Source organism: Nerophis ophidion, linkage group LG26 (genome assembly GCF_033978795.1).
Source record: "Nerophis ophidion isolate RoL-2023_Sa linkage group LG26, RoL_Noph_v1.0, whole genome shotgun sequence".
Lineage (NCBI taxonomy): Eukaryota > Metazoa > Chordata > Actinopteri > Syngnathiformes > Syngnathidae > Nerophis > Nerophis ophidion.
Genome location: NC_084636.1, coordinates 38,282,177 through 38,298,148, shown reverse-complemented (window position 1 = coordinate 38,298,148; position 15,972 = coordinate 38,282,177). Strand labels below are relative to the sequence as shown.

At 44.9% G+C, this 15,972-nt stretch overlaps 1 protein-coding gene across 2 annotated transcripts in view; it reads left to right on the top strand.

Moving 5' to 3' along the window:
- Positions 1-15,972, top strand: part of LOC133543701 (vigilin-like) — a 74,939-nt gene that overhangs the window by 32,372 nt on the left and 26,595 nt on the right. For both annotated transcript variants that reach the window (XM_061888417.1, XM_061888415.1), the window contains exons 10-17: positions 938-1,042; positions 1,221-1,299; positions 1,374-1,513; positions 1,574-1,678; positions 8,525-8,638; positions 8,702-8,788; positions 8,862-8,993; positions 9,061-9,279. In XM_061888417.1, coding sequence (XP_061744401.1) covers positions 938-1,042; positions 1,221-1,299; positions 1,374-1,513; positions 1,574-1,678; positions 8,525-8,638; positions 8,702-8,788; positions 8,862-8,993; positions 9,061-9,279 — 981 coding nt within the window. The remainder of the gene's footprint in view (positions 1-937; positions 1,043-1,220; positions 1,300-1,373; positions 1,514-1,573; positions 1,679-8,524; positions 8,639-8,701; positions 8,789-8,861; positions 8,994-9,060; positions 9,280-15,972) is intronic.

Sequence of the window (15,972 nt, the reverse complement as noted above, 5' to 3'; positions counted from 1 at the left end):
TATTTTGTACACATTATGAGGGACAAACTGTAAAAATGGATTATTAATCATTTACTGTTAACATCGGCTTATTTTCTCTCTTAACATGTTCTATTTACACGTCTGTTAAAATGTAATAATCACTTATTCTTCTCTTCTTTGATACTTTACATTAGTTTTGGATGATACCACAAATTTAAGTATGGATCCGATACCAAGTAGTTACAGGATCATACATTGGTCATATTCAAAGGACCTATTTCCTGACTTTATAAACATATAAAAATAATTTTAAAGAAAGGAAAAAAGATTTTGTGACGATTTAAAAATATAGGTGTAATGATAGTATCGATTCAATACGCTCTTGTACTTGGTATCATTACAGTGGACGTCAGGTGTAGGGCCACCCATGGCATTTGTTTACATTCAGGCGCGCTACCTTTTGTTAGCGGTGAGCTATTGTATCCTCCCAGGGCGTGTAGTGAAGCATGATTAGCGCGTAAGAAACGTACTTTGTCAACATGGAGGCGCGGATTAGTGATTTAGAAGTAGCTAAAACACTGCCGACTGTGGATGGAGCCATTTCTTAAAGCACCTCTTCCTGAGGGTGTTCCAGTGTTATAACTTCACCTTTATCTTTCTTTTTGGCACCAAAATGCATCCATTCTCGCTTTTTATTTCTACACACTGTCTGCTTGTAAGTACTCGGTGTTTGCGTGCTGCCGAACATGCTCCTTTGCTCGTAAACCTCGACGACGCACTAGCATGCCTGGGAACCGGTACTTTTTCAAACAGTATAGTACCTTTTTTGATTCATAAGTACCGCTTTACTTTACTAGTACCGGTATTTTGTACAACCCTAGATTTCTTTTATTATGTCTAATACCGGCATGATAATAATTGGTCTGACAATTATCACACACTCTTAGTTGTTAATATTGACACGTTTTGCATCTAGGTGCACATTGAGTTCACCGAGGGCGAAGATAAGATCGCCCTGGAGGGTCCAACCAAAGATGTGCAGATGGTGCAAAGCCAGATTGAAGTCATTGTGTCAGATTTGGTAAGTAACTACTCCCGTCACACCCGCAAAGATTGAATCGAGGCACCTGAAGTTCTGTGAACACTTTTTTTTTTTATTACCTTTTGATCCAAAAGGCTCCTTCAGTTCTGATAGTTTTGATGCAAAGTTTCCACGTTTTTGTCACACGACGAATAGTGTATCTTCTGTGCTACAACAGGTGAGTCGCATGGACTACACTGAGATCAGCGTGGATCCAAAATTCCACAGACATCTGATTGGAAAGGCCGGCGTCAACAGTGAGTGCCCTGCTTCAAGTGGTAATCGTCTACCGGGGGGTTCGCTAAGGAGGCCTTTTGGATTTTGTTTTCAGTCAACCGCATCAAGGAGCTGCACAAGGTGACTGTCCGCATCCCCCCCGACCACGAGAAGAGCAACCTGATCCGCATCGAGGGGGACCCCCAGGGCGTGCAAGAAGCCAAGAAGGAGCTCCTGGAGCTTGCGTCGCGCATGGTTTGTCCACACGCTTTTCCCGCTTTTCCGGCCAGAATGTCACCGTAACTTGCCTTGCAGGAGAACGAGCGTACAAAGGACTTGATCATCGAACAGCGTTTACATAGAGCCATCATCGGCCAGAAAGGGGAGAACATCAAAGAAGTGCGGGACAAATTCCCAGAGGTGAGGTGGAAGCATTTTTACTTTACACTCGTCTTGTCCCGATACCAGACTAAAAAACTCCTTTGTCCCACACGCCATTAGACCGTACAACAGGGGGGTGGGGGGGTACTAGGATGACAGGGGATACAAAACAACAGTGCAATACTTTTTCAGAACATGCCCACTACTGCCTAGTTTCTCTTGTTATATTCTTATTTTACTGTCATATTTTTATTCTCATTGTTGCTTTTCATTTGTATTCTCATTGTAGTATTTTTCTGTTTTGTTTCCATTTATACCCCAATTATTTACATTTTACTTTTTAAGTTCCATCTGAATTCTGTACACTGCTGCTGGAATTTTAATTTTCCTGAGGGAACTATCCTGAAGGAATCAATAAAGATCTATCTATCTATCTATCCGTCTCTAAAATACAGGGGGCCACAAAAAATGTCATCATTGGCTTTATTTGAACAAAAACATCTCAGAGTACATCAAACATGTTAATTATTGCAATTTAGTCCTTAAATAAAACAGTGAAAATGCTAGACAACTTATATGAAATAACTACATAAACTTAAATAAAATGGTGAACATACTAGACAACTTGTATAAAATAACTTGATGAACTTAAATAGTGAACATACTAGACAATTTATATAAAATAACTTAATAAACTTAAATAAAATAGTGAACATACTAGACAACATATAAAATAACTTGTATTTTTTTTAAATGTAATATAATGTTTTTTTTTGTTTTTTATTCAGTCATTGTCAGTGTTTGGTTAGTTACTCAGTACGGGGCGGTATAGCTCTGTTGGTAGAGTGGCCGTGCCAGCAACCCGAGGGTTCCAGGTTCGATCCCCGCTTCCTCCATCCTAGTCACTGCTATTGTGTCCTTGGGCAAGACACTTTTATTCACCTGCTCCAAGTGGCACCCACACTGGTTTCAATGTAACTTAGATATGTAAAAGCGCTTTGAGTCACTAGAGAAAAGCGCTATATAAATATAATTCACTTCACTTCACACTTGCTGAAAACCAGCTACTAGTTACTTTATTTCAAAAGTAACTCAGTTACACAGTTACTTACACCAAAAAGTAATGTTACTGTGAAAAGTAACTTGTTACTTATTTTGTTTGTTTGTTTGTTTTTTAAGGCTACCATTAATGCCCTTTTAGCCTTCATTTCAGTGCTGTTATTGCACTGGAGAATAATACAATCTGTTGATCAACATGACATGCATTTGCATCACTGAACTCTGCTAAGCAATATGCTCTGCGTACAACACACAAACACAAAGATATGTTTCAAAGGGCCAATTTATTTTGGTCCTATACTATTTTAAATAGCTGCAACATAACATGCATAAGTAATAAACTGCATAATAACAACATAGCTGTGAACCTGGCTTCACCCAAGGAAGGCACGCATGCCATGATTATATGTCATGTGACTATATACAGCACACATACTGCTATACACACGCCTACCCAGCTGTTCTTGTTTCTCTCAATGAATTGTGAAATCAAATCATGTCTTCAGGACATCAACGCTGTAATTAAGCCCAGAACACTCTACGCATTTCCCCAGTTTTAGTTTGGAGTAAAGGAAAGATTTGCCTGGCCCACTAGGATCCCTCTTTATGTTTGTGAACTTTATAGTATATACATTTAGAGCAGGGGTGCCCACACTTTTCAATTGACCAACTCGAGGGGATCTACCTCATTTATATATATCATTTATATTTATTTATTTATGAAAGAGACATTTTTGTAAACAAGTTAAATGTGTTTAATGATAATACAAGCATGTGTAACACATATAGATGTCTTTCTTTCACAAAGACAAGAATATAAGTTGGTGTATTACCTGATTCTGATGACTTGCATTGATTGGAATCAGACAGTAATGATGATAACGCCCACATTTTCAAATGGAGGGGAAAAAAAGTTGTCCTTTCTGTACAATACCACATGAAAGTGGTTGGTTTTTGGCATCTAATTCATCCAGCTTCCATACACTTTGCAAGAAAAACATTGGCGGCAAATTCCGTAGCTTGCTTGATTGACATTCACGGCACCCGAGGGTCTTGTGAGATGACGCTGGCTGCTGCCAGTTCATTATTAGGAAAAAATGACAGAGAGGAAGGCGAGAAACACTTTTTATTTCAACAGACTTCCGTCAAAACTCTAAAGGCCGACTGCACATTTCCTATCTTCACAATAAAAGCCCTGCTTCATGCTGCCTGCGCTAACAAAATAAGAGTCTCGGAAAGCTGGCGTGCACAAGTGATGTGCACGCCAGCTTTCTGAGGGATCGCTTGTGCACGCCAGTTTTCCCAGACTCTGTATTTAGTTAGCGCAGGCAGCATGAAGCAGGGCTTTTATTGTGAAGATAGGAAATGTGCAGTCGGCCTTTAGAGTTTTGACGGAAGGTACGGCGCGAGAGTCTGTTGAAATAAAAAGTGTTTCTGGCCTTCCTCTCGGTCATATTTTCATAATAATGATCTTGCAGCAGCCAGCGTCATCTCACAAGACCCTCCGGTACCGTGAATGTCATTTAAGTGACGTCTTGGTGAAGATTGAGGATCACTAATTTTTAGGTCTATTTTTTTTAAAAGCCTGGCTGGAGATCGACTGACACACCCCCCGCGGTTGACTGGTAGCTCGTGATCGACGTAATGGGCACCCCTGATTTAGAGTGATGTGATAATCAAACGCTCTAGAAATCTATAATGAAAGAGTATATAAGAGAATTGACAGTGTGTGTACCTTCAGTGATGAATGATGAGCAGAGGCAGAGTTTTCAGTGTTTTCTATAGCTTGATTTCCATGTTTATGTACTCACTGTCCACTGTGTCCAGGAACTTGGAAAATGTTTCTGTGCCGTTTGACGCCCGCTATCATGCTAATTAGCCTACAAATAGCCTACATCAGGGGTGCCCATTACGTCGATCGCGATCGACTGTTCGATCTCGGAGGGTGTGTCAGTCGATCTCAAGCCAGGCATTAAAAAATGTACATAAAAATGAGCAATCATCAATCATACCAAGACTTCACTTTCGTCAGTTGTTTGACATTCTCGGCACCCGAGGATCTTGTGAGATGACGCTGGCTGCTGCCAACTCATATTTAAGAAAAAAATCACTAACAGGGCGGACGCAGAGAAACACATTTTATTTCTAGAGACTCCGTACCTACTGTCAAAACTCTAAAGAGCGACTGCACAGTTCCTGTCTTCGCCATAAAATACCTGTTTCATCCTGCCTCTGCTAACAAAATAAGAGTCTCAGAAAGCTAGCAAGCTACGGAGTTTGATGCCAATGTATTTCAGCGACCGCTTTCTCACTTGCTTGCCCACCCGCACACTCACCTGCTGCCAGACATTAAAGGGCCACACACATATGCTACTCTCATAACAAAGTGTTTAAAAAGGAGTATGCAAGTTGGACAAATGAGATGCCAAAACCAACCACTTTCATGTGGTATTGGACAGAAAGGAGGACTTTTTTTTTTTTCCTCCATTTGAAAATGCAGACGTTATCAGCACCACTGTCTAATTCCAATCAATGCAAGTCATCAGAATCAGGTAATACACCAACTTATATTCTTGTCTTCATGAAAGAAAGGAATCTATGTGTGTTACACATGCTTGTATTATCATTAAACACCATTAACTTGTTAACAAAAATGTCTCTTTCATAAATAAATAAATATAAATTATAAATAGGAATAAGGTAGATCTCCTCGACTTGGTCAATTGAAAAGTAGCTCGCCTGCAGAAAAAGTGTGAGCGCCCCTGGCCTACATGTCTTGTAGCACATTCGCTGCAATGTCTCTATCAATGTTGTCCTGGCTAGCAGTCCCTCCGTTAAAATCCAGCCGCTGTGGGTCTCTCTTTACCAGCTTCGTCGAAGCATGTGGCTTTTATAGCTGTTTCAGCAAATTTTCTTTTCTTCATGCTCGACAAAAGAAAAGTAGTGAGAACATCTACATTTTAAACTCTGCTTTGGCTCCGGCATGATGTCTATCCATTTTCTAGCGCTTATTCCCTTTGGGGACACGGGGGGTGCTGGTGCCTATCTCAGCTACAATCGGGCAGAAGGCGGTGTACACCCTGGACAAGTCGCCACCTCATCACAGGGCCAACACAGATAGACAGACAACATTCACACACTAGGGACCATTTAGTGTTGCCAATCAACCTATCCCCAGGTGCATGTCTTTGGAGGTGGGAGGAAGCCGGAGTACCCGGAGGGAACCCACGCAGTCACGGGGAGAACATGCAAACCCCACACAGAAAGATCCTGAGTCCGGGATTGAACCCTGACTACTCAGGACGTTCGTATTGTGAGGCAGACGCATTAACCCCACTGACACCGTGAAGCCCCTACGCCATGATTTCTTGTTTGTAAACACAGACCTCCACCCAGCCCGCCTCTCTCTTCTCCCGCTTATGACACAGGAATACTTAGGACGACACTGCAACTCTCCAATAAAACTCACTCAGATCTTCTAGCCGATACTACATAAAAAAATAACGTAAAATAAGGCAGTAACTCATCATGTAGTAACGATAACTGAGTTACTGAATATAAAAAATAACGCGTTAGATTACTAGTTACCGCCAAAAATAACTTTGTTACGCTTTAGTCCCAACACTGGTCATTGATGGAGCTAAGGATGATATTTGAATATGGTTTTTAATATTGTTGTGCAGCACTTTGGAAACATTTTTGTTATTTAAATGTGCTATACAAATAAAGTGGATTGGATATTGTGTCATTTTATCTACCTATTATTTTGTCTACATTATGAGGGACACTTTTTTTTTTTTTTTTTTCTCAATGTGGCCCCCCGAGGCCAAATCTTAGACTTTGACTTCCTTTTTGTAGTCATTCAAATTTGAACTTTACAGTACAAATAAGAACGAAATTTTGTTGCATTAGCTCATGGTAGTGCAGGATAAAAAAAAGCAATAAGGTGCAGATAAACAGTGGGGCAAAAAAGTATTTAGTCAGCCAGCGATTGTGCAAGTTCTCCCACTTAAAATGATGACAGAGGTCTGTAATTTTCATCATAGGTACACTTCAACTGTGAGAGACAGAATGTGAAAAAGAAAATCTAGGAATTTTAAAGAATTTATTTGTAAATTATGGTGGAAAATAAGTATTTGGTCAACCATTTAAAGCTCTCACTGATGAAAGGAAGTTTTGGCTCAAAATCTCACGATACATGGCCCCATTCATTCTTTCCTTAACACGGATCAATCGTCCTGTCCCCTTAGCAGAAAAACAGCCCCAAAGCATGATGTTTCCACCCCCATGCTTCACAGTAGGCATGGTGTTCTTGGGATGCAACTCAGTATTCTTCTTCCTCCAAACACGACGAGTTGAGTTTATACCAAAATGGATACATGGATGATACAGCAGAGGATTGGGAGAATGTCATTTGGTCAGATGAAACCAAAATAGAACTTTTTGGTATAAACTCAACTCGTCGTTTCACATTCTGTCTCTCACAGTTGAAGTGTACCTATGATGCAAATTACAGACCTGTCATCATTTTAAGTGGGAGAACTTGCACAATCGGTGGTTGACTAAATACTTTTTTGCCCCATTGTAAAATAGATTACTTTACAGATAAATATATTACACTTTTGCATATGCATCCAGGTTCATGGATGTATGTTATATTGTATTTTTATCCCAGCGACTTAATCCATTTTGGGGTGAATTAAGGGGATAGTTATGATGCCTTTAAGAGTCTAACACCCTGAGGGAAGAAGCTGTTAAGGAACCAGGAGGTTCTGCTTCGGAGGCTGCGGAACCTCTTCCTAGAGTCCAGCATTGAAAACAGTCCTTGGTGGGGTTGGGAGGAGTCTTTGCAGATTTTCTGAGCCCTGGTCAGGCAGTGTCTTTTTGCCATCTCCTGGATAAGAAGAAGAGGAGTCCTGATAATCTTTTCCGCCGTCCTCACCACTCTCTGGAGAGACTTCCAGTCTGAGGTATTTTGAGATATACCGGCTCAGTGGCCTTGTGGTTAGAGATAGGTAGGTCGTGAGTTCAAACCCCGGTCGAGTCATACCAAAGACTATAAAAATGGGAGCCATTACCTCTCTGCTTGGCACTCGGCATCAAGGGTTGGGATTGGGGGCTAAATCACCAAAAATGATTCCCGAGCGCGGCCACCGCTGCTGCTCACTGCTCCCCCTCCCCTGGAACAAGGAGATGGATCAAAAGCAGAGAGTAATTTCGCCACACCGAGTGTGTGTGTGACTCAGTGGTACTTTAACTTTAATGTGATTGGCAACACTAAACGGACCCTAGTGTGTGAATGTTGTCTGTCTCTGTGTTGGCCCTGCGATGAGGTGGTGACTTGTCCAGGGTGTATCCCGCCTTCCGCTCGATTGTAACTGAGATCGACTCCACCCGCGACCCCCGAAGGGAATAAGCGGTACAAAATGGATGGATACCGTACAACCCTACTTTATACTTTGACATTACGTCAGCATTTTTTCTTTTTCTGCCTCCGCTTGGGATGGTTTCCTGCTGGCTCCGCTGTGAACGGGACTCTCGCTGCTGTGTTGGATCCGCTTTGGACTGGACTCTCGCGACTGTGTTGGATCCATTGTGGATTGAACTTTCACAGTATCATGTTAGACCCGCTCGACATCCATTGCTTTCCTCCTCTCCAAGGTTCTCATAGTCATTATTGTCACCGACGTCCCACTGGGTGTGAGTTTTTCCTTGCCCTTATGTGGGCCTACCGAGGATGTCGTGGTGGTTTGTGCAGCCCTTTGAGACACTAGTGATTTAGGGCTATATAAGTAAACATTGATTGATTGAATATGTATCTCTTAGGTCATCATCAACTTCCCCGACCCTGCCCAGAAAAGTGACATCGTTCAGCTGAGGGGCCCGCGAACCGAGGTGGAAAAGTGTTCCAAGTTCATGCAGAAGATGGTGGCTGAGATGGTAAAACTCTTGCAAGATCACAGGTCCTTGTCGGCGCCCTAACCACTGGTTTTTCCTCCCAAGATGGAGAACAGCTTCTCCCTCTCCGTCCCCATCTTCAAGCAGTTCCACAGGAACATCATCGGGAAAGGTGGCTCCAACATCAAGAAGGTAGCTTTCTTCAAACGCGTCCGAGCGCCGAAATTGGGGTTCTGACGCACGCTCGCTTTTGACCACGCTGCAGATTCGCGAGGAAACCAACACTAAGATCGACCTGCCCGCGGAGAACAGCAACTCCGAGATGATCATCATCACGGGCAAGAAGGCCAACTGTGAGGCTGCGAGAGTGCGAATTCTGACCATTCAGAAAGAACTGGTGAGATATCCACGCACATCTTGATGGCCTGGCGCCGCGCCGCATTCACCAAACCTCTCGCCTTCAGGCAAACATCACAGAGATGGAAGTGTCCATTCCTTCCAAGCTGCACAACTCCTTGATCGGGTCCAAGGGCCGCTTTGTGCGCTCCATCATGGAGGAGTGTGGCGGGGTGCACATCCATTTCCCGAGCGAAGGCGCCGGTATCGACAAGGTCACCATCCGAGGCCCCGTAGAGGAGGTGGAGAAGGCCAAGCAGCAGCTGCTGGCCCTGGCAGAGGAGAAGGTTTGTACGCCCGTTTCAGTCATCCTCCTCCGTTTAATCGAGTAATCGGATGAAATGTATTTTCTTTGGTTAAAGAGATGGTCGAGAAGGAATAAAACCTGTAATATTGAGCAACGTAGTTCAGACAAACTATGGCAGTTACATGAATATTTGAGACATGCAAGTAGGGTTGGGCGATGTGGCCTCTTTTTTAATATTTATTTTGCACGATACACCATATATATGTGGATATTGTGCCTCAGCCTTGAATGAACACTTAAATAACTGATAAATGGGTTGTACTTGTATAGCGCTTTTCTACCTTCAAGGTACTCAAAGCGCTTTGACACTACTTCCACATTTACACATTCACACACTGATGGAGGGAGCTGCCATGCAAGGCGCCAATCAGCACCCATCAGGAGCAAGGGTGAAGTGTCTTGCTCAAGGACACAACGGACGTGACGAGGTTGGTACTAGGTGGGATTTGAACCAGGGACCCTCGGGTTGCGCACGGCCACTCTACCACTGCGCCACGCCGCCCCACTTGATGCATATAATCACAGCAGTATAGAATAGAATAGAAAGTACTTTATTGATTCCTGGGGGAAATTCAGCACCACAGTTAGCTCACAATAGACAATAATAATAGTAAATAATATACATATAATATATTTTTTATATACCGTATTTTTCGGACTATGGCCGGGGGTGCGACATATACTCCGGAGCGACTTATGTGTGAAATTATTAACACATTACCGTAAAATATCAAATATTATTTATCTCATTCGCGGAAGAGACCAAGAAAATGTCAGCAATCGTCACACACACGTCAACCAATAAGACTCGGCGGCGTGCATTGTGGGTCATGGAATGCTAACTGTTATATGCTATGTGATACAGCCGTAGTTATTAAAATGGATAATTTCAACGTTGGCGGTAATTTATAAAAACTGTGAAGGGCTGAACAAAAATGGCAGCGAAAAGGAAATCATGTACTGCAGATTACAAGCTGGACGCAGTGAAATATGCAGCAGAAAACGACAAGAGGAAGCGGCGCATACCTTTGGAGTTGGCAGAGTTGTTTAGAAGCGACATCGAGGAAGAAGATTTCATGGGATTTATGGATTAGGAGTGACAGATAGTTTGGTAAAGGTATAGCATGTTCTATATGTTATAGTTATTTGAATGACTCTTACCATAATATGTTAGGTTAACATAGCAGTTGCTTATTTATGCCTCATATAACGTACACTTATTCAGCCTGTTGTTCACTATTCTTTATTTATTTTAAATTGCCTTTCAAATGTCTATTCTTGCTGTTGGATTTTATCAAATACATTTCCTTATCCTACAGTGCGACGAATATATGTTTTTTTCCTTCTTTATTATGCATTTTCAGCCGGTGCGACGTATAGTCCGGAGCGATTTATAATCTGAACACTAAGATCGACCTTAGTCTATATATATATATATATATATATATATATATATATATATATATATATATCATCATCTTCCGCTTATCCGAGGTCGGGTCGCGGGGGCAACAGCCTAAGCAGGGAAACCCAGACTTCCCTCTCCCCAGCCACTTCGTCTAGCTCTTCCCAGGGGAACCCGAGGCGTTCCCAGGCCAGCCGGGAGACATAGTCTTCCCAACGTGTCCTGGGTCTTCCCCGTGGCCTCCTACCGGTTGGACGTGCCCTAAACACCTCCCTAGGGAGGCGTTCGGGTGGCATCCTGACCAGATGCCCGAACCACCTCATCTGGCTCCTCTCGATGTGAAGGAGCAGCGGCTGTACTTTGAGCTCCTCCCGGATGGCAGAGCTTCTCACCCTATCTCTAAGGGAGAGACCTGGAAACTCATTTGGGCCGCTTGTACCCGTGATCTTATCCTTTCGGTCATGACCCAAAGCTCATGACCATAGGTGAGGATGGGAACGTAGATCGACCGGTAAATTGAGAGCTTTGCCTTCCGGCTCAGCTCCTTCTTCACCACAACGGACCGGTACAACGTCCGCATTACTGAAGACGCCGCACCGATCCGCCTGTCGATCTCACGATCCACTCTTCCCTCACTCGTGAACAAGACTCCTAGGTACTTGAACTCCTCCACTTGGGGCAGGGTCTCCTCCCCAACCCGGAGATGGCACTCCACCCTTTTCCGGGCGAGAACCATGGACTCTGACTTGGAGGTGCTGATTCTCATTCCGGTCGCTTCACACTCGGCTGCGAACCGATCCAGCGAGAGCTGAAGATCCCGGTCAGATGAAGCCATCAGGACCACATCATCTGCAAAAAGCAGAGACCTAATCCTGCGGTCACCAAACCGGAACCCCTCAACGCCTTGACTGCGCCTAGAAATTCTGTCCATAAAAGTTATGAACAGAATCGGTGACATAGGACAGCCTTGGCGGAGTCCAACCCTCACTGGAAATGTGTTCGACTTACTGCCGGCAATGCGGACCAAGCTCTGGCACTGATCGTACAGGGAACGGACCGCCACAATAAGACAGTCCGATACCCCATACTCTCTGAGCACTCCCCACAGGACTTCCCGAGGGACACGGTCGAATGCCTTCTCCAAGTCCACAAAGCACATGTAGACTGGTTGGGCAAACTCCCATGCACCCTCAAGAACCCTGCCGAGAGTATAGAGCTGGTCCACAGTTCCACGACCAGGACGAAAACCACACTGTTCCTCCTGAATCCGAGGTTCGACTATCCGACGTAGCCTCCTCTCCAGTACACCTGAATAAACCTTACCGGGAAGGCTGAGGAGTGTGATCCCACGATAGTTGGAACACACCCTCCGGTCCCCCTTCTTAAAGAGAGGAACCACCACCCCGGTCTGCCAATCCAGAGGTACCGCCCCCGATGTCCACGCGATGCTGCAAAGTCTTGTCAACCAAGACAGCCCCACAGCATCCAGAGCCTTAAGGAACTCCGGGCGGATCTCGTCCACCCCTGGGGCCTTGCCACCGAGGAGCTTTTTAACTACCTCAGCGACCTCAGCCCCAGAAATAGGTGAGTCCACCACAGATTCCCCAGGCACTGCTTCCTCATAGGAAGACGTGTTGGTGGGATTGAGGAGGTCTTCGAAGTATTCCTTCCACCTATCCACAACATCCGCAGTCGAGGTCAGCAGAACACCATCCGCACCATACACGGTGTTGATAGTGCACTGTTTCCCCTTCCTGAGGCGGCGGACGGTGGTCCAGAATCGCTTCGAAGCCGTCCGGAAGTCGTTTTCCATGGCTTCCCCGAACTCTTCCCATGTCCGAGTTTTTGCCTCCGCGACCGCTGAAGCTGCACACCGCTTGGCCTGTCGGTACCTGTCCACTGCCTCCGGAGTCCTATGAGCCAAAAGGACCCAATAGGACTCCTTCTTCAGCTTGACGGCATCCCTCACCGCTGGTGTCCACCAAGGGGTTTTAGGATTGCCGCCCCGACAGGCACCAACTACCTTGCGGCCACAGCTCCGATCTGCCGCCTCGACAATAGAGGTGCGGAACATGGTCCACTCGGACTCAATGTCCAGCACCTCCCTCGTGACATGTTCAAAGTTCTTCCGGAGGTGGGAATTGAAACTTTGTCTGACAGGAGACTCTGCCAGACGTTCCCAGCAGACCCTCACAATGCGTTTGGGCCTCCCAGGTCTGTCCGGCATCCTCCCCCACCATCGCAGCCAACTCACCACCAGGTGGTGATCGGTAGAAAGCTCCGCCCCTCTCTTCACCCGAGTGTCCAAAACATGAGGCCGCAAATCCGATGACACAACTACAAAGTCGATCATGGAACTGCGGCCTAGGGTGTCCTGGTGCCAAGTGCACATATGGACACCCTTATGCTTGAACATGGTGTTTGTTATGGACAATCCGTGACGAGCACAAAAGTCCAATAACAAAACACCACTCGGGTTCAGATCCGGGCGGCCATTCTTCCCAATCACGCCTCTCCAGGTTTCACTGTCGCTGCCAACGTGAGCGTTGAAGTCTCCCAGTAGGACAAGGGAATCACCCGGGGGAGCACTTTCCAGTACTCCCTCGAGCGTTCCCAAAAAGAGTGTATACTCTGAACTGCTGTTTGGTGCATAAGCACAAACAACAGTCAGGACCAGTCCCCCCACCCGAAGGCGGAGGGAGGCTACCCTTTCGTCCACTGGGTTGAACTCCAACGTACAGGCTTTGAGCCGGGGGAAAACAAGAACTGCCACCCCAGCCCGTCGCCTCTCACTGCCGGCAACGCCAGAGTGGAAGAGGGTCCAATCCCTCTCGAGAGAAGTGGTTCCAGAGCCCTTGCTGTGCGTCGAAGTGAGTCCGACTATATCCAGCCGGAATTTCTCGACTTCGCGCACTAGCTCAGGCTCTTTCCCCCCCAGTTCCACGTCCCAAGAGCTAGCTTCTGTAGCCGAGGATCGGACCGCCAAGTGCCCTGCCTTCGGCTGTCGCCCAGCTCACAATGCACCCGACCTCTATGGCCCCTGCTATGGGTGGTGAGCCCATTGGAGGGGGGACCCACGTTGCCTCTTCGGGCTGTGCCCGGCCGGGCCCCATGGGAATAGGCCCGGCCACCAGGCGCTCGCCATCGTGCCCCACCTCCGGGCCTGGCTCCAGAGGGGGGCCCCGGTGACCCGCGTCCGGGCGAGGGAAACCTGGGTCCATGATGTTTCTTCTTCATAAAGGTCTTCGAGCTGCTCTTTGTCTGATCCCTCACCTAGAACCTGTTTGCCTTGGGAGACCCTACCAGGGGGCTTTATGCCCCCGGACAACATAGCTCCTAGGATCATTGGGACACGCAAACTCCTCTACCACGATCAGGTTGCAGCTCAGAGAGGAGATATATATATATATATATATATATATAATATGAATAATGTATTATATGGTTCTATGTGTGTACATTAAAACATTAATCTTCATACTGCATTAATATATGCTATTTTTAAACTTTCATGCAGAGAGGGAAATCACAACTAAAAGTGTATTTATTAAACAGTTATTAAGCAGTTGCACAAACATTCATGTCATTTCCAAAACAGAAAGTTCAAGATTGTCAGAGACATTATAAAACAAGCTATGAGTTCACTTTTGTGCATGATGTCACTAAGATGACATATCAAAACAACACTCAATTTAAGTGCTCTTTTTGTACAGAACGCCACTACAATAGTTTAAAACAAATAGTGCACTTTTTGTGCATGATGTCACACAAGATATTTCAATAACTGTCAAATAAAAATGAGCTGCATAATAGGAAATCAAATAGTGTTCGTCCTTCGCTATGTGGTAGGTTCCTGCGGACGTTATATCCTGTTGTTGACTAGTTTTTTCATAATGGTTGCTTGGGCACTTTGTTGGTGTGGCACCGAACGGAGATGTTTATATGCGGAGTAAGCACTATTCATTCTCTAGCAGGTGATTTTTCAAATGATGCTACATATTAGCAGTAATGCTACTTTTTGTATCAACACTTTTGCCCCACACTTGACAAATTACGTTTGTCTCTTCGACATCTTCCACCGCCAGGCGAGGGACCCCCTGCTTTTTTTCTTGGGAATTAATTTGTTACCAGATTCGCACCTTCTTTCTCTCGTATTACCACTCGCACTGCTCCGCTAGCATCACAGCTAACCTTACCCATTCTGCTACCTCTCTGCCCTGCGAGGGCGTATGTGACGTATGACGTGACAAAATGTGAAGTATATAAGAAGGTGTGCTTGCTGTTTGTGAGAAGGAGAGACAAGAAAGAGTGAGAAGAGTCTGTAGTTTAATGCCCGCAGCTAAAAGCAACTGCATGAGAAGGTATACTCCAATCTCACCATACAGGCATTTTCTATATCGCACAAAGACAAACCCGCGATATATCCAGTATATCGACCAGCCCTACATGCAAGTGCTTTTCAGCACCCGGGGTTCTGTCAACCACAAGAATACAAAAAAAAAAAATAATCAAGAATAAGATGAGAAGCTTGTAAAAGACTAATGCAATGCCACACACAGATATAAATAGTCCGCTAAACAGTTGGAGTAGTCTTTAAAAATATATGACTGATGGACAAATTATTAGAAATAGGCTAGATGAATACATGAAGTCAGTCAGCATGCTAAATCAAACTATAACCTATAGTCTTGTATGACAACAGAATGGCTAGCAGAACAGAAGATTTACTATTCGCTAGTTGAACTTTACACATCACAAAAAAGGGAAAATTCGGATCGCTAACAATGTTAGCATAAATGAATGGGATTTAACATAGAGAAAATTAGCATTACGGCTAACGGAGAAATATTTTTGGTTCATTATGAGACTGTGGAGATACATAAATCTAGCTAACTAGAGATATTGGCTCCAAAATCTTTTAACAAGTACAGGAACAGGAAGCTAGCTTGAGTGGAAGTCTGCTGGAGTAGTCTACAGACAAATAAATAAATGATAAATGGGTTGTACTTGTATAGCGCTTTTCTACCTTCAAGGTACTCAAAGCGCTTTGACACTACTTCCACATTTACCCATTCACACACACATTCACACACTGATGGAGGGAGCTGCCATGCAAGGCGCCAACCAGCACCCATCAGGAGCAAGGGTGAAGTGTCTTGCTCAGGACACAACGGACGTGACGAGGTTGGTTCTAGGTGGGATTTGAACCAGTGCCCCTCGGGTTGCGCACGGCCATTCTCCCACTGCGCCACGCCGTCCCTATGCATA